Source organism: Stylophora pistillata, chromosome 4, assembly GCF_964205215.1.
Source record: "Stylophora pistillata chromosome 4, jaStyPist1.2, whole genome shotgun sequence".
Classification (NCBI taxonomy): Eukaryota; Metazoa; Cnidaria; class Anthozoa; order Scleractinia; family Pocilloporidae; genus Stylophora; species Stylophora pistillata.
The window spans coordinates 35,893,080-35,910,951 of NC_142522.1; the positions used below are offsets into that span (position 1 = coordinate 35,893,080).

The 17,872-nt window shown below is 39.4% G+C and overlaps 3 protein-coding genes across 4 annotated transcripts in view; 1 reads left to right on the forward strand and 2 right to left on the reverse strand.

The window, feature by feature from the left end:
- The window catches only part of LOC111327850 (DNA repair protein RAD50), a 32,285-nt gene extending 26,789 nt beyond the window's left edge, over window positions 1-5,496 (forward strand). For both annotated transcript variants that reach the window (XM_022932143.2, XM_022932144.2), the window contains 5 exons: window positions 885-964; window positions 1,404-1,466; window positions 2,014-2,147; window positions 3,147-3,275; window positions 4,422-5,496. In XM_022932143.2, the coding sequence (XP_022787878.1) occupies window positions 885-964; window positions 1,404-1,466; window positions 2,014-2,147; window positions 3,147-3,275; window positions 4,422-4,485 (470 nt within the window). In that variant the 3' untranslated portion in view covers window positions 4,486-5,496. The remainder of the gene's footprint in view (window positions 1-884; window positions 965-1,403; window positions 1,467-2,013; window positions 2,148-3,146; window positions 3,276-4,421) is intronic.
- On the reverse strand, window positions 3,393-13,094 carry LOC111327842 (uncharacterized). The gene is made up of 2 exons (XM_022932133.2): window positions 11,855-13,094; window positions 3,393-11,367 (listed from the first exon to the last, which is right to left on the reverse strand). The coding sequence occupies exons 1-2, from the start codon at window positions 12,882-12,884 to the stop codon at window positions 6,296-6,298; spliced, it is 6,102 nt and encodes a 2,033-aa protein (XP_022787868.1). The 5' UTR covers window positions 12,885-13,094; the 3' UTR covers window positions 3,393-6,295.
- Window positions 13,095-14,701: 1,607 nt separating this feature from the next.
- LOC111327834 (vacuolar protein sorting-associated protein 52 homolog) overlaps window positions 14,702-17,872 on the reverse strand; it is an 18,384-nt gene continuing 15,213 nt past the window's right edge. The window contains exons 17-22 of the mRNA XM_022932122.2: window positions 17,804-17,872; window positions 17,538-17,672; window positions 17,213-17,293; window positions 16,952-17,048; window positions 16,590-16,708; window positions 14,702-16,175 (exon numbers count right to left, since the gene is read on the reverse strand). Coding sequence (XP_022787857.1) covers window positions 16,029-16,175; window positions 16,590-16,708; window positions 16,952-17,048; window positions 17,213-17,293; window positions 17,538-17,672; window positions 17,804-17,872 — 648 coding nt within the window. The 3' untranslated portion in view covers window positions 14,702-16,028. The remainder of the gene's footprint in view (window positions 16,176-16,589; window positions 16,709-16,951; window positions 17,049-17,212; window positions 17,294-17,537; window positions 17,673-17,803) is intronic.

Genomic DNA, 17,872 nt, shown 5'->3' on the forward strand with positions numbered 1-17,872 from the left:
TCGGCAGCCACTTATGGAAAAATACATAAGGGAGATTTAGCACCGCGTTTACGTGAAACAGAAAACGTCAGCTTACCCTCTCACGTTCCACGTAAAATATCGTGAACCTCACTACCTTAGCTACGGGTAAGCTCACGTCACTTCGAGTTTCGATGAAGCCGCCTCACAAGTCAACGTAATTACGTTAGTTCTTGCTGCTGTCTGATGACGAAAAGTGTGGCGTTTGAAGGATTTTAAACATGAAACTTCGTCTGCCCTTTGTATGACTTACAGGAAATACTTCTGGTGCAATTTTTCCAGTAACTAACTTCTACTCTGTGAAAGAAAGAGGGAAGAAAATCCTGCTTACAAGGCAAACGCGAAACAGCTTATTTTCACGTAGAAACGGCAAAGCGCAACCGTCAAACGTAAAGGCCGTGCGTGCTAAATCTCTCAATTGAAATATCGGCTTCTCATCGATTGGTCACTCAAATATGATGTATTTCCTTATCATCTGTGATAATGACCATATTCCACATTAAATCACTTGTCTCTTAAACTTGAGAATATTCTTTTTTAAAATTTTGCTGGACCAAGTATTTAGATAAAACGGTCGTTTTCTTATTTCCCATCGCAGTCTCCTTTTCGTAACTTTTCTCAAATTAGACCCAACCATAAACAACAACAAATTAAGATTAAGCATTCGATCAAAACTTTTATTGAATATTGAATAGAAGGGAGTTGGTAAAGCTCATGAAGAAATAATTTGAAAAATATAAGGAGCTTGCTAAAGAAAAACTGAAGAGGTGAGTTTTGTTAGTGCAGACTGGATAGACCTGATAGAACTGTCGCTGTAATTTGAAGTTGGGTCAAAATTTTCAAGTTCTCTAATCTTTTTTCTTTAGATATCGATACAATTGAAATTCGTGCAGACGAGGAAGAAGGAAGTGGAGCAATTAAAGCACGACGGACGTATAACTACAGGGTAAAAAACGGTTTGCTTTTCATGTAATCTGATTGTAAGTAATCGTGGTAAATAAGCTCTTTAAAGAAGAAGAATCTTCATCTTTTGTTGTGAAACAGTCTCGCCATTATATCAGGGGACTCCGAAGAATCTGATTAGTAATTATCCCCTCATGCTTCTATAAAGTTTACTCAGTTATTTAAGAGTCTGATGCAAGACAAAGTCTCTAAGCTGATGTGGTGGTCAATTCTAATCGCCTTTTTGTTAAACAATGTTTTGAAATTGTGGGGGGTGTTATATTTTTAAAGTCAAAATCACTTCTGGTTATCGATGGATATTTTTATTGATGTACATGGTTGCTGTGAATTCGAAAACAAGCACATGACAAGTGTAGGCGATATTTAGCCCTTAGCTTGCCTCTCAGTATAGAGTTTATCTTGTCACTTTACCGATTTATTAGGTGGTTATGGTAAAGGGAGACACAGCACTGGACATGAGAGGACGCTGTAGCGCTGGACAAAAGGTTTGTTTGTTCCCTAAATGTTTGTCGTGTGAACCTAGTTTTTCAGGAGTCTCCTGATGCTCAGTGACAGAGTATTGGAAACTGTAATCGGTAGTTTACACTCTGATGAGACCCGACGACACGCAGTGTAATATACGTTTTTATTGTAGAGAAATCATTACGTTCGGGCCCCAAAATATCTTAGATTAAACTCATTTGAAGCATTCCGAATTTATTTCATTCCTATCGATATTTTGTCCTTTTTCTTTTGGAGCATCCTTGTGCTACCTTTTTTTTTTTCACAAAAAGTGTAGCTCTCAGGCTTTTTGTCTCCTTGAAAATGCAGTGGTCATCTTTTCTTAACTACCCCTCTACTAAACTACGAAACATAGATCGTAATTGTGTAGGACCATCAAGCGAGATGCTCTTTGACTTTCTGTGCGATGAGAGATATTGTGTTCGGCTGGTCTAGTGACTGTTAGGAAATATTTCATGAATATGGGCTTCCTATTTTTCTTTTTACAAACCCTCTCCTTATTTTTCGTCTGCTGATGTTTTGCCCTCACAGGTTCTGGCATCTTTGATAATCAGATTAGCCCTCGCAGAAACATTCTGTCTGAACTGCGGTATTTTAACTCTCGACGAGCCGACTACAAATTTGGATGAAGATAACATAGAGAGTCTTGCTAACCAATTAGCAAGGTAAGTTTCTCTTTTACAAAACTCCTCGTTTTACGTTGCCGTTCGTAAGTCTTCTGTTTCGAGATTATGTACGATATTCATTGTTTCATCATTGATAGATTTGTTAGTTTTTGGTCAGCCACTCACATTTGTCTTTAGACAGTTCTTGAGTCATCTTTGTTTGCTTTGAAAAATAAGCAAACAGTTGTTTCTTTCCATCCAGGTGGTCAATTTATTATTTTTCTGAAATGGCGCGTTTGATGCAGTGGTTGTCTTCGCTTGTAAGCCGTAACTTTCATGAGAGTTAGAATCGGAAAGATGCTTTAATTTTGGAGAGACACGTCCTGTGGTTAACATGGCCCCCCTGTAAACTCTTTTAGGATTTGGACTCCTTGATAACAAACTGTCCTTTTTAGTGTCATATCAATTGTACAGTGACACTGCGAGGAGACATTAAATGCTAGTCACTCCACAGGGGGTCCACACAAGCGGCGTGTCTGGTCGTTTGTTCGAAATGTAAAGAAATGTATGGGAGAATATTGAAGAGTCGTAATATCGTAAACTTATATCAAGGAATGTCCATGTTAAGGCTCAAAATAAATGTAAACTTACCTCACTTGCTGTGTATTGTCGTTTCTGTGGTTCTAAATGGCGAATTTGAGCGATTTGGTAGATTTTGCTTTGAGTGTTACCTTACTGTATAAGAAGGAGTAACAGTCAACGCAAAATCTACCAAATAGCTCAAATTCGCCATTTAGAACCACAGAAACGACAATACACAGCAAGTGAGGTAGGTTTACATTTATTTTGAGCCTTAACATAGACATTCCTTGATATAAGTTTACGATATTACGACTCTTCAATATTCTCCCATACATTTCTTTATATTTCGAACAAACGACCAGACACGCCGCTTGTGTGGGCCTCCCTGTGGTCACTCGTAGAGGTTAAATGGGGTTAAGAGAGTCAGTTTGTCGGACTTACTAATATCGTTGCCTGGTTCCCATCAAATTGGTTTAGCGTCATCAGAACCAGACATCTGCAGAGAAACTTTCAACTTGTGGTCATCACTCATGATGAAGAGTTTGTGGAAAATCTCGGGAGAAGCGACTTTGTAGACTACTACTTCAGGATATACAAGGACGAAAAGTAATGTATCAACTTGGCGTAAAAGAAGCCCTGCCCTCTTTGATTCGACTTGTTTGGCGATGCTGCGAAATACACTGTGATTGGAAGGCAATCCTCAGATAATCTATTTCAACGTGCTTTGCAATTTATCGAGTAAATTTATTTTGCAAAACCAAATTCCAGTACATTCGAAAATGCCAATACAGATGCGTGCTAATCTGTTATTGTAACGACAAATGTTACTAAATAAACTGCTTAACTGCGTCGGTGGGGGTATTACAAGCTAATTGGTTTTAAAAACAGGATTTTTTTCGAGCATTACTCATTCTTCAGAGCGTTAGCCCTTCGTATTTTGCTTTGGCTAACGCTCGAAATGTCATCTTTAGAAACCCTTTACGGTGGCCAATTAACTTTCGTAACTCAACTGATAAAACCAAATCCTCTTGTTGTTTGTAATGGCTCATTTGATTACATGTGCAAATGATTACATTTTGTATTAGTATTAAGTTTGAATGCCAAACTTAACATCCTTTTTCTGTCCGATTTCGATTTCTTCAAATTCAACATAAAACAATAAACATCACTGCGAGTCTCCAGGGAGTTAGCCTTATAAACCTTTTGGTTTATGGATGTTTTGCATGGCAGCCATGTTGCATGGCAGGAACAATGAAAATATTTTGCATAAAAAAGAAAAATTTTTCCCATGGGAAAAATAATCAATTGTTCCTGCCATGCAACAGGGCTGTGGTGCAAAACTTCTGTTGCCCCGAGACTTAGCGCTCATTTAAAAGGGTTTAAATAGGGATAACTGTTAGCCGTTAAACAGCAAAAAAATTAGTCGTTAGACGTTAAAAAAAAAAAAAATTAGAGAGTTTAGATCTACCTTTGGTGAGTTAACCGCCAACGTCAAACGTGGTGATCAGTTTGAGGTCAAAAGTTACATATATTTACAAGACATGCGTGAGAACGTGGACCGCTAACGGCAAACGTGACTGCTGAAGTCTGGTCATGTGACTCCCAGCGGTTTGCGGACCCACGTATTCAGAAACAAATTTGGATCTAAAACCCTCTTATAACCTTAGGTCGCTTAAAAAAAAAAAGGAAAATTTTTTTGTAAAAGCCATCACCGTGTGACTTAACATCACGTGTTTTTTCCTTTTTTTGCAGTGGTTTCTCAAAGATAGTGAAACAGAGTGTGGCTGCATTGCATAGGGAGGAATCTTTTCAGTAGATTTCTTGCAATAGGAGGAAATTATATCTCAAGACTCTCCACCGACGAAAACTTAAAGTTCTACGCCAAACGTTGTTATATATTCTAGAGGAAGTGAAGTTTAGAATTGAAAAGTTGAGAACTAAGTGGAGTGCAAACTGGTCTACAATCAAACGCGTGATTTTAAAATCAAACAAGTGTACAGCGTGAGTTCGCTTTGAAATCAAGTGTATGATTTCTGACCAAATTGCACGACACGATGGTCAATTACTACTTTATCACCGTTTGAAATCGCAAAGTGTAATCGCCCAAATACAGGTTTTGGTCAGTGCAATTAGGGACTTTAAGCAAACCACGACGGCTACGGCAACGAAAACGTGGAAGAAAAATAGATCTAATTGGCAGAACAATAGCCCAGCACGTGCGTTTTAAAACTTTGTACATTTCTTAACCGTCCTATGCAAAACAAGAACGTGAAATCACCAAACTTTGCGTCGTCTGCGAAGGAAACCGCGGCGGCAAATTACTTCAATTTACATTTGGAACTCAACGCTACTTTTATGTGTTATGTTGAGTTTGAGGTCTGGCGCCCTATGAGACGGTAAACAAATGCAGCTATTTTCGAAATTGTAACAAAAAAATAGAAACACATTTTGTAATCGACGTCTTCCATGGCCTTACCGTCCTGACTGCTTAAAGTCCCTAATATTTTATTAATGTAGCACCGAGCCGGTACATAAAAAAGCCAAACCGCAGAGTAAAAATGAAATAAAAAAAAATAGTTGGGGAGAAAAAGTTGCAAAATATCATATGACAAACGATGACTTCTGTGTCATTCATCTTCCTGTAATTTGATCGGTTACTTTAAACAGCCTTGAAATCTGATTAGTTTTGGTTTAGTGACTGACAATTCATAGCAAAAAAAAAAAAAAAGTGCGACTCTTTGATAAATTAGGGATCTCCGATGATTTTAAAGTGGGCGTAATAACACTGAAAATATGTTTTTACGGTAATAAACATGATGACTTTCCATTTCTATAAAAGCAAATAGTCACGCACACATCTAGCAGAAAATTATTTTTGTTTTAAGGTTACCGTGCACCTTCAGGGGTGTCTCGCGTGCAAGCGATGTAGCGCGTCCGATTTAAACTGTAGATATCTAAACCCCTATATCAAATTAAAGCTTATAGGACTGGCTATCAGACTATACCAAAAATGTTGAGAAAAAATGAATTGTCGAACTTTTCACGACTTCTAAATGCGAGCGCCCGAATCACCTTTTAAGAGCTACAAGTCAAAGGGAATTTGTTCGATTGCTCTCAAATTTTGACAGTAGCTAGTTTTACATATAAACAAAAAAAAATGGTCTCCGAATTTTTTATTTCTATATACTTTTTTCCAGAGAGATTTTTGTACGATCACTCAACATTTTTTTAATTCTATTTCAAAAATGTTCTGTAACTTTTCACTGAAATAGAATATGGAAAATCGCAGACACTTTTTTTAGCGCTTTGGCCCCGGAAACGGAGGAACACATTAAATAAGCGGAAAACAAAATTCGCTTTGACATGTAACGTTCAAAAGGTGATTCGGGCGCTCGCATTTAGAAGTCGTGAAAAATCCGACAATTTTTTTTCAAAATTTTTGGTATAGTCTGATAGCCAGTCCTATAAGCATTAATTTGATATAGGGTTTTAGATATCTACAGTTTAAACCGGACGCGCTACATCGCTTGCACGCGAGACACCCCTGAAGGTGCACGGTAACCTTAACGAAAGCTTACAGTTTGCGACCCCGCTACAAAGTCCTGAGATCATTTGAAACATGAAAATTAGACATCCTCCGATTGACGTTCCAGTGAAAGAAAATACAAGGCGTCCACACTTAATGGAATCCGCGTGTCCACGTCAAATCCCACTGTGAGGTCGCTTAGGTAATCAAAAGCCGAATCTTCTTGAGTTGCTTGTCTGTAAAGAAAATTTACAGCTTTATCCCAACCGTATGCATCCGTCGAATTTAACCACTGGAATGGAATTCTTTTGGAGATAAATTCACCTTTTTCGAGGTTAGTACGTTCAAAAGATATCAAGTCATCTGTCCGGGACTTACGTACATAAATGCGAAACTTCAATATCATCATTTTGACCTGCATAATTTCTTCTCGACATAATTCCCCTTCCTCGTATTTTTCTATAAGTTTTACAAAGTTCGTTACGCCTCCAAAGAACAGGCCATACCTAAGGGCAATTTTCTTAACGTTCACCATCATATGAGAAGTGGTCGCAGTTTTTGACGCATGGCTAAAGCGCATCTTACGAAGAAATTGTTCGTCGTATGTGAGTTGTTTCTTTATGCGTCGTAGGTTCTGTATGATTTCTGGTTGCTCAATTAGCTTTGGAAACTTAAGGCTGGGAACTTTTGACTCGTTCGTGGAGAACGATCTTTGCTTGACAGCTTGATCTGCTTGGTCAAAGCCCTTCATAACATCGTCTAACAGATCGCGTAATTGATACAAAGTGTGCAGTGTGACGAGAAGTCTGCTACGTGTTTTCCATTGTGCCCTTCGATCCCTCTTCATTAGTTCGAAATCCGAGACTTTACCAGTTGGACGGATGATTATCCGGTTTAATTCCTCCATCACGCTTTCCATGAATGGGTTAAAGAGAGTACCATTACCGTAATAGCGCAACTCATCCTCACTGCATACGCTACCATCATTGTGAAAAAACTCCTCGCCACCTTCTTCAAATCCGTCCAAAACGAATGAATGGGGAAAGCTTCCAAAAAGATGCGTATAAATCAAGCTTAACTCCACCTCTCTCTCAGGATAGGCAAGGATGCCTCCGAATGTCTGAATGATGTCAACGACTTCCAGCCATTGGTCCTTTTCGTCTTCAGGAGGCTTCCTCGTCCCAACGAATAGGTTGGCAAGGTACAAAGGTGTTACGCCATGCAAATTTGAACAGTTTACATCAATGCCATTGAGACTAGAATCATTTAAAAGGGTTTTGACGAAACCACTCAGACCTCTGTAAGCTGCCAAGTGGTATATTGTTAGTTTTGCCCGAGTTCTGTTACATCCAACATCAAAAGGTGAAAGACGCTTTGTAGCTTCAAATAAAAGATCTACAGCTACCTCTGCAATGTGAGTAGGTGGACTTGAAAGGTAAGGGCTTATCCTTCCATACAGAATGGAAAGTTCCAAAGAGTTATGCCCAAGAGGAGTTGGGATTGTTAGATCAGCTCCCCACGAGAGAAACTTCTTTATCACGAATAGGTTACCTCCTTGAGCTGCTCTATGCAATGCAGTGTATCCTTCTGCGTCACGACACTCGTCCACGACACGGAATTCTAAAGGATGGGCCTTGATCGCTTTCAGAAGGGGTCCATCCTTTACAAAGCAATGTAAATCATCACAGGTTTTGTACTCAAGAAGATTTTCCGTAGGCACTGTCGGCTCTCTAAAGGCTAGCATATGCAATTCCGACTGGTTAAATGGCGTACCACATTCGACGTGAATAGGTATGTCAAATCGCTTTAAAACTACATCCAGCCACTTGCCACCATTCTGCAGATAAATCATTAGTGGTGTTCGACCTTGTGCATCTTTACAGCTCAGGCTATGGTTCTTTAAAAGTATCAGGTAAGCAATTATTGGTTGTTGCTTCTCAAACGCGCGATGCAACAAAGCAGTTTTCTCTCCTCCACACGCTTGGGTCAAGTCATCCTCTCTAGAGAGGAGAATATGAGCTACTGAATTATGATACCTTCTGTTCAAGGCTAAAATCAGGTCAAAATTTACTTTTTCATCACTGGAATTCCTCATGTTGGGATAGATCACTTCAGTCGCAAATTCCACGGCAAAGTCTAGAGGAATTTTCCCTTGTCTGTCATTCAAATCCGTTCTTGCCCCTTTCCGCAGTAGCTGCAAGACACAACACTCCTCCCCAGATCTTGCCGCGAGATGCAATGCTGTTCTTCCACTTTTGTCTCTTTTATTTATGTATGATGTATCTGATGATTCAATAATTTTTATCAGCTTACGACACTGAAAGCTCAAAGGTATACTCCTTGAAATAACGAAAGAATCATGCGTTACCGTTAAGTCACCTCCCTCTAGATTCCAAACTGTAGTGAATGATTTACCACCGCGGTCCTCATGCGTTGAGTGGAAAATCCAATTTGAATTGCGTTCGAAACTGTTTGCCACTGAGTAGTGTAGTGGTGTCATTCCATTTTCATCAGTTTCATAAATGCTAGATCCCATGTCTATCAACGGATTGATGTCCTTGTTAATGTTACAAATTGCGCCACTGTGAAGCGGGGTTGAGAGGTTTTTACTTTTTATGTCAATATGGAGAGAAGGTCTCTGAGAAATAATCCATTTAATAAAATCGTAATGCCCATGACACGCAGCAACATGAAGTGGCGTGGCCCCTTGGCAATCCATATCGTCGAGCTTTGCACCATTGCGCAAGAGCAGGGACGCCACCTCAATATGACCATATCTTGCGGCTAGGAGAAATGGTGTTGTACCGCAGTGACAAAGATCTTTATTGTATTCTTCTATTTCTCTTTCGCTGAGAAACATTCTCTGTCCTTGACACTCGGTCCCCAGGGAGCTGCAGGAAGAGGAAAAATTTTGAAAGCGCTTGCATTTTTGAGAAATTCGAGCCCCACTTCTTATGAGAAGCTCTGCTGTCTCCAGATGATTTTGCCTTACCGCTTCATGAAGGGGGGTTCGATCAGTGAAATCTTTGCAGTGGATTGCGTTGTAATCCGAGGACAACAATAGTTTAGCTACCTCTAAGTGTTTTCCTGCGACTGCCAAATGAAGTGCACTTTGGCATTGAATTCTGTAAATGTCATGAGATAAAATGTACCCATGCACATCACTAGAGTTGTAGAAAGAGGCCGCTTGATATCTTACTCTGTCTCCGAGCCAAGAAAATGAACCATTGCAACGCATGCAAGTATCTGTTAAACCAATCTTTAAGAGGAACTTTACAGTATTTGTATGACCACCGTGAGCTGCAAGTTGAAGAGAAAGATGGTCCGCATCAGCCCCTTTATGATACAAAAGCTGAACAACATCTGAATGTCCATTTTGTGCCGCCAGCTGGATGGCTGTCAGGTTGATACCGTTCACATCTCGAAAAGCAGCATCCCTTTTCAGTAGTGCTCGTATTACAGCAGTATGACCTCCAGATGCGGCGGCATGCATCATAGTGGAGTTCCAGAACGCTGTTTTAGCTCGTTCAAGAGGATCAATCACAAACATAAAGATAGAGCCTTTCATGAAAGACCGTAAGGGAGGTGGTGGCTTAGTTCGGTGGTCAATGTTAGCCCCTCTCCTGATGAGAAATTCGACGTTTTCTTTGAGACCCCTTTTCGCAGCGAGGAAGCCTGGAGTGAAACCATAGTTGTCCTCACAGTCAACGCCCTCAAACGAGGGAGCAAGTAACTGAAGAAGTTTTAAATTGCTTTCTTCTGCGGCAAGGTGAAGAAGGGTTTTGTTATCACTGTTAATTGAGGCATTTATGTAAGACGCTTTGATATTCCCAAACTCTTGAAGGAAATTCTCGTCGCCCTCCCAAAAACTAACATGATATGCTAAACGGTAAATGTCCATGGATGAGTTCCGGTTTTTTTTGACAACGCTAAGATAGTACTTAGCTAAGCGTTTGTGACCATGCTTCCGACTTACATAGTATGGGTTCCCAATGTTTTCTCTGCTTGTAAGCCACTCTGTAAAAGAAAGGTGGAAAATAGTGATCGTGTTGTCTGCACCATATCTGATAAAGTGTGAAAGATCTTTTAACGCGTAGACATATTCATATTCATAGTCGATGTTCTCCTGAATTTTTAAAATCTGGAATACAAGATCAACCTGCATTGGTTCGAATGCAGCCACCATAACCTCCAGAATAGCCAACGCGGACTTAAACTTCTCTCGGGAACCATAAACCCTTTTCAAGTAACTCTCGTATATCCCACCAATCGTTTTCGGGAGCTGCTTCAAGTCTACTTCATTGCTCAAGCCGTTTCCCCAAAAATGGAACATTTCCTTCGCGAAGAGGAAATTCCCTTGGCTCTGGCTCAGTATCTTGCTCGTCAGGAAAGAAATCTCTTCATCGCTACTCAAACCAAATGCATTTTTCAGCCTATCGAGAATCGACGCCTCTTCAAATAGTTTGGCAGTTATAAATACCTCGATATCTTGTAAGTTTCGTGCATCTGTGGAAGACAAGTACACTCTCGGGAAATGACTCAAATGTTTTAGGACTTTTGAGTCATTTCGAGAAGTCATAATGAGCTTTATCCATTTTGGAAGCTTACCAGACGTTTCTCCAATAAACTGAGCTATTGAAGTGCCTCCAACGTCTAACGAGCATTCGTCTAAGGCATCTATGATGATGAAATAGAATTGAGGTTGACCTTTTAACTGCAAAAGTGGCACCATCACAGCTTGTTCAAAGCATTCAAAAGGATCCCGTAAACAACTTCTCTCTAGAACTGAAAGGATGAACAAGCTATCTGAGATCAACATTCCATATTCTGGAACTCTTCTGGCCATCAAGTCGACTAAATTGCGAACAAATCGACCAGGATCCTGAGTTGCTTTGTCTGCGTGCTTACACAAATGGTAACCAATGATTCTTTTGTGAATAAAAGGACTAGATGAGCGGGAACAGATCAATTGGGCAGTAAGTGCAGACTTCCCTGCACCAGGTTCACCAGTCAATATTACTCCCCGATGTGTATCTTGTTTCATCAAATTCAATACTAGTTCATTGTAGAGCCAGAGCCGTCCAGTGAATCTTTCTCGGGCATTATTCAAGTAGCTTGTGAAATTGAATTCTTTACTGTCAAAAGGAACAAAGCCATCTTCCATCGGGCACCCTGAAAAAAAATAATATAACAACAATTGCGTTGACAGTTTAGATCTTTATTTGGAAGGAGGATTTTCCTCGTTCGTCTGCTTGAGGGCTTATTTATCTCTTTCTTAGCTTCCATCAAATTCACTTAATAACCACTCACTTTCGCCTCTCATGAGCGACCTACATAGCTCTTTCGTTCTCTTTGACTAAATGCTATAAAAAGGTGGATGGCATTGCTTTTGTAGCAGACAATTATCATGAAGTGAGTTGCTAGATAAAGTAACTGAAACACATACAAGAGTTGTTTAGACGTTCCTATTTCTTCAATGGTGCTGAAAGTTGAACAGAAAGCTGTCTTCAGCAGTCTTATTCTTTATAGAAAATCGATCTGCCTCTGGTTAGATTATTGAGTTAGCTGTTTACCGTGCTTAACTTGAACCGTTGTCATCTCTTCTCTCTTTGATCGTAAGCCATTAGTAATTGCAAACATATTACAGTCTAAAACTTACCGTCGTTGTAAGAGTTGTGACTTAAACATCTAAAAAAACTCGGGAGTACCATCAACAGCAGCCACAGGGTAAGTGACTTTGTGTCCAAGCTGCGAGCGTTGTCATAGACAAATTGCTTTCCCCTTGTATACACCCATTTGAGGAGGTTTGAAGCCTGTGTTGCCTGTGACAAGTTTCGATTTGCTGCGTCCTCCATTCTTTCATCAATACCTTTAAGAAGCTTGAAGACCTTTGTCTGTTGGGTTTGTAAGCTCAAAAGTTTCTTTCGTACCTTGTTGCTTACACCTTTGCAATTGATCTTGAAGGCCTTGATTTCCCCTTCAATGTCGTCAAGTTGACCACAAACAGTCTCCTGGAAATCTGCCAAAACTTTTCTCTCAATACTACGTGCATCGAAATCCTTCTCCATTGCGTGTATCTCTGCGAGGGCCGCCTTAGCGTCATTATCGAAAGTTAGGTTCGGATCTTGAAGAAGATTTCTTATCGATGTTAGAGCATCTGCCTTTTCTCCCTCTGTTAGCTCTTGTCTCGGAGCGTGTCCCCATCTAGTATTTCGCGTATTTCGTACCTCTTCAACGAGATGGTGTTGTATAGGAAAGTGGGAACACCAGAACAAAAGATTGGTCAATCCCGTGCAGTCGGTACTACTCGCGTCTATCACATCAACAGCGCTGTTCCCTAAATCGGACATGAAAAGTTTGGCTACCTCCCAGCAACCAAGGTTTGGATCTGTCCATTTGTACGAATCACTTTGGCGCCACCTGGGAGAGTTTGGTAGTCCACCTCTGTGGTACATTGAAAGTTGTGCAGCCCATGCACAAGAGTGTTTGAGGGGATTTCGACAGGCGCAAGGGGGTGCATAAGCAAGGTTTGCCATTAAAGTTCGATGAAATACTTTCATCTCTCTCTCGATGTAGGGCCTCAACCCATCGCACATAAGTGAAAGGGCGTGGCCTACAGCTAGCCAATTTTGGTACTCTTTCTTCAGGAATTTCGATTGCCAGTTTGCAGCAGTTGAGCAAGACGCCATTGCTTGTGAAAGGTTTTCAATCTTGCGAATATTTCAATCTGCAAGGAAAAAAGATAATGATTTTCTCTGGAAGAGATGATAAGAGCTGTCGATGCCTGCCCATACCCTGGCTACAGTTTGAAAACGGAATTCCTTCGTACAAATGCAACGGTTGGGTGTGTTTCTTAAGAGAGTAGTATTAGTTGCTCGATGACAGATTGCGGTAAGGATGTGGAAAGAAAAGCAGATTTATCAGTTTAAGTCGAAAGTCTTACTCTTCGTTTAGCCTCCGGACTCCGAGGAAATTTAGCTAAGCGGAACGTCGAACGTTCATAACATGACAAAACTAGTAAAAGCAAATTGACATTTTTTTTTTCCTCGAGACCTTTCCAGTCACCCTAAAACCTGACTTTTAAGTGCGAAGAACCTTCGTTCTTAAAAAGTATCGACCGATTAATGCTAACATATTAGAACGGGACTTAGTAGTAGTAGTAGTCGATACTTTTATTTAGCTAGGGTAACTCCTACAGTTACAAAAACTGATATCCTTATAGGCCCTAGATAAAAGAAATATAAAAATACTCAAAACTAATCCTAACTAAGCTAATAGAAGAAATCCTAAAAGAGGTTAAAATTTATTACAAACTATTCATAAAAACTACAAATTACGATTAAAAACTTCACATACATGATAATAAAAAGCTTTTTTCGTACACTCTAGTTTGATGGAGGGAAGGCGGAGATGATTACTTTGACGCGTCTTTCTCTGTACGATATCTCTATTAAAATAACAGTAGTCCATTAAAAATTGCGCGCAGCGCTTATCTAGACATTTCTTCACAAGGTTTAACGTGTGAATCTCCCGTCTAAGTCCCTTAAAGCCTTTCAACATAAATCAAAGGGTTCGAAACCCGCAGAAGCTTGTTACTGCCTGCTTAAGTGTTTGGGGATGCGAATGCCAGATAACAGCTCACTATAAACTCCATAATACTTTTTTGTTACCCCCTTATTGCTTAGAAAGAACCCCAAAAGATAGAAGAGAAAGTAGTAAGACATTATGAAGTCATAGCTGAGCGGTCAGGTTACTTAGGACAGTTTTAAATGGTCGGGTCTGCGGGGTCGAACACAGGGTAAATTGAAGACAACTTTATAAATATAAGGTTTCTCATTGGTATCCCAAAATGCAGCCAGTGTCAATTTTCTCATTTCTCTTCGATGGCAGCGGTCAGAATAAAATCATTTCCGGAACATGCTAAACAGAACTGCAAATTTGAAATTTTGATTTCAAAGTCTTAATTAAAATTAGCCAAACTGAACCCTAGCTGGGACATTCCTCGAAAATTTAAGGATGAGAGTTTGACTGAAAATACCTTATTGTTGAAAAACTTTGAGTAATTTAGCTGTTTTTAACCTCTGAAAATATAGATCGTTTTCGCGTGACGTCACATTATTTCCGGTCGCCATATTTGTGTACAACCCAGGGTAATATTATATATGCAAATAATAAGCACATCAGGCACAAAACCATCTTTCAAAGGATGCAGTAGATTTGCATGCGATATCCGTACACAAATATGGCGGCATAGCAACAGTTCTCACGGTTTTGGTCACGTGAGTGAAAACGATCTATTCATTGTTCGATTACCTGTGTGACATCATCGGAATTCCGTTCTAGCTTTTATAAATCACTCGAGGGAGCTTGAATATTTATCAAAAGAGCAACACAGTTTTCAAAATTCCTATGACTTTCCAAACACAATAAGCATCTGTTTGTCTGCTTGAATCCTAAATAAGTTGCAGCTGATTCGCTGGCTGATATCGGTAAAGATTTCAAACAGTTCGTGAAATAGTGAGTTTTATTTGCCATCTTCTCATTCGAGCGTTAAAAATTATATATTCCGAACAACTTTAATTTCTGAGTTCTAGGAAAAACACGAATAGCGTCAGATACCCCCAAATGCACACATTCTTCTCACTTTAGATTATCGTACTCATCAGAATTAGAATATACAAATTCACAATCCCATGAACATGTGAAATATCTTATTGTTCAACAACACCAAAATGAATAGACATATTTTACAACAATTTTTTAGAAGGCTTACATTGTCTTACCTTAAAAATTAATTCCATATGCAACAATCTTCACTACATCACTATAAAAGTGAATACAAAATTTTGCCGATTTCCAAACAATCTCTGTTTATCCTAACGGCGAAGCACTGCCCGGAGAAACAAATACACAGCTCGTTTTCCACAAACTTACCACGGGAAACCCCCCTATACCATCATTCATTGGAGCAAAAAATATTACATCATCAACGTGTTCTATTTTTGGGCTTTGACAGGGTAACGAAATCTTTCCGTAACGCGACATGTTCATATTAACTACAAAAACTATAATAATAATAAAAATAACAAGAACAATTAATAGTAATGACAAAAACCGAAGGAATAGGTCGGTTAAGTTTCTGTTTTTGTTGAGAAGGTACCATGTCCGACTCATTTTCAAACATTTTGGGTGCAGTGATTTTTACTTAGTACAACTATCATACCTTTCTAAAACATTGCACAAAGACGATCTTTGACATTCTCAATTGCCCTTAATCCTATTAAACTCTTTCATTACATTCTAGGCCCAATCTCATTCTCAATTACAATTTCTGTGAGAAGTTTCAAAAACTTCAACAACAATAGGAACATAAATTTTTAAATGTGCTGGACTCTCTTGAAAGTAAGATTAAAACGCAAAATACGTTAGAATTTACAAATGCTTCCTCTTTTGGATAACGCAGAAGGTTCGTGACGTGAAAAACTCTGTGCCATTCGAATCAAGGGCGTTCCAAAGTCGAAATTCGCAACTCGACCAGAAAGGAAATACGACTAACCCGTTGTAATTTGAAACGCCGTACTTAATTTATTCAGACGAGAAGCTCCTAATATTTTTAATGAATGTATTAGTTTCGGGTCGCAGAAAGTTCAACGTTTGAACTAAAAAACCTCGTGCGGCTGAGATACTAAAAAGTTTCGAGATGCTCTTGTCGGGCCGGCTTTTGAAATTGTTCCTCACTCATCGAAGCAGGACTTTCGCGGTATGATTGCATTTTGCTACCACGAAACCCAAGAAAGAGCTTGGAGGTTCCACTCAGAAGCCTCGTTGATTATTCAAAAGGTTGTTTTGTGTTTCTTGACCTCCACCATCACATGATGAATGTTAATCAGTTCACTCCGGATGGGTAGCCGTTTGAAAGGATGTTGAGATAATATTTTCTGAAATCTGTGATAATACTGGATGAGTTGAGTCAGAGCAGCCTGTGAAATACAAAACAAAATTGCTATGAGCACGTGTTAGGGTTTGCATTTGTGACAAATTAAAAAACAAGCGGATAACTGAGCTTATGTCATATAAACAACACGCAAACTTGAAGAGACACTCTAAATATACATCACATGTGCCATTTAGAGGGGTTGGGGGTGCAAATCTCGGTACCGTAAGAGAACCTTGAAAATTAAGCCTAATTTTTTCACTTCGGTTATTTGTAATCTGTGTCTATCTTCGCGTTTCTTATCCTCTCTCGTTTCTTTGGGATTTTTCTTCGCGCTTTGGTTGGTATCACCCTGAACGCAAACCACAGCAAACGACTCAGCATATTCTTTCTTTCTATTCGCGTTAATATACAAAACTTATTGCAATTTGTAAGTGGTTTATCGCTGTGGACGTGATACCTGTAGAATTGTTGTGCCATTCTTGAAGTTGGAGAACGATCTCATTATCTCTTGATTTATATTTTCAATTGATCTTTTCCAGTCTGATGCAAAACCACGTACAAGTTGTTGAATCCGTTCTAAATGGAAACAAGAAATCAGTAACAGGCCAAAAATATACAACTCTTGGTGTAGAGTGTCCATTGGTGTAAGAGTGGCCCTGAAAAAGGATTGTCGGTGGAAACACTCGCTAATGTTTTGACAGCCACAACGAAAGTCGTCAACAGAGCCAAGAGATTTTCAGTTCATGCACTACACAAACTAGAAATAAGTACATAAATAAAATCTACTCTTGCGAAGCAAATACTTAACAGCCGACATACTTTCATCTGGCCTGATAACTTGTCCCTGTCCTCGTTCCAAAAGAGGCTCTGTCTCTTTAACGAAGGCAATCATTCCACCGAAAGCGGGAGAAAGAGCCTGCACATACAAAAGTAATTTAAAATTATCTTCATTCTCAATCGAAGACTTTCCCTTTCAGACCCAATTAAAAGGCAAAAAGCAGTCATGAAAATCATAACACTAACTTCATAAATCACTGGGTGATATTTCTCTACACCTGTAAGAACAGAGTAAGGTCACACCTCTTCAACAAACTCCTGTATTCTGGCCGTGAGTAACTGCTGAAAACTTTCCACTTCTTTGGAGTCTTCTGATGTTCTCTCCTGAACATGAAAATAGATGAAAAGTTGGTGCAGCAAAGAGAACACCGATTGCACACACAAACAAACAAACTAGCAAACAAACACAACAAAATTCAACTGAATAAACAAACAAACAAACAAACAAGAAAAAGACTCCGACAAGACTTTTCCAACTCTAATAACCACCCATAAATAGCTTTCTGTTTTTACCGTCGTGCATTTACTACCCACATAAGTTAACTTTTGTATTTCTGTGTAAACATACCAATAAAACAGCCAGCATCATATCGTAGTTGTTGATTAAGAAAATAAGCTGTTCCTTCCTCAAAGGAAACTCGGCGGCCATACGCAAAATGAAATTCTCGACCTCGACTTGCAAAGCTGCGAGAACTTTGTTTACCTTAAGAAAAAGAGGTAAATTGGTAAATAAGTAAACAGAAGTGATTGCCACAGGAAATGTTTCACCTTAAAGTAAAAAAATTAAATTAAGAAAGAAATCAAAGCAAGTCAATAAAATTCAATTATTCTAACCTTCTCATCTGGAAAACTTTCATTCAAGCTGACAATGGCGGCACAGAACTCTGCATATCGACGGGTTAT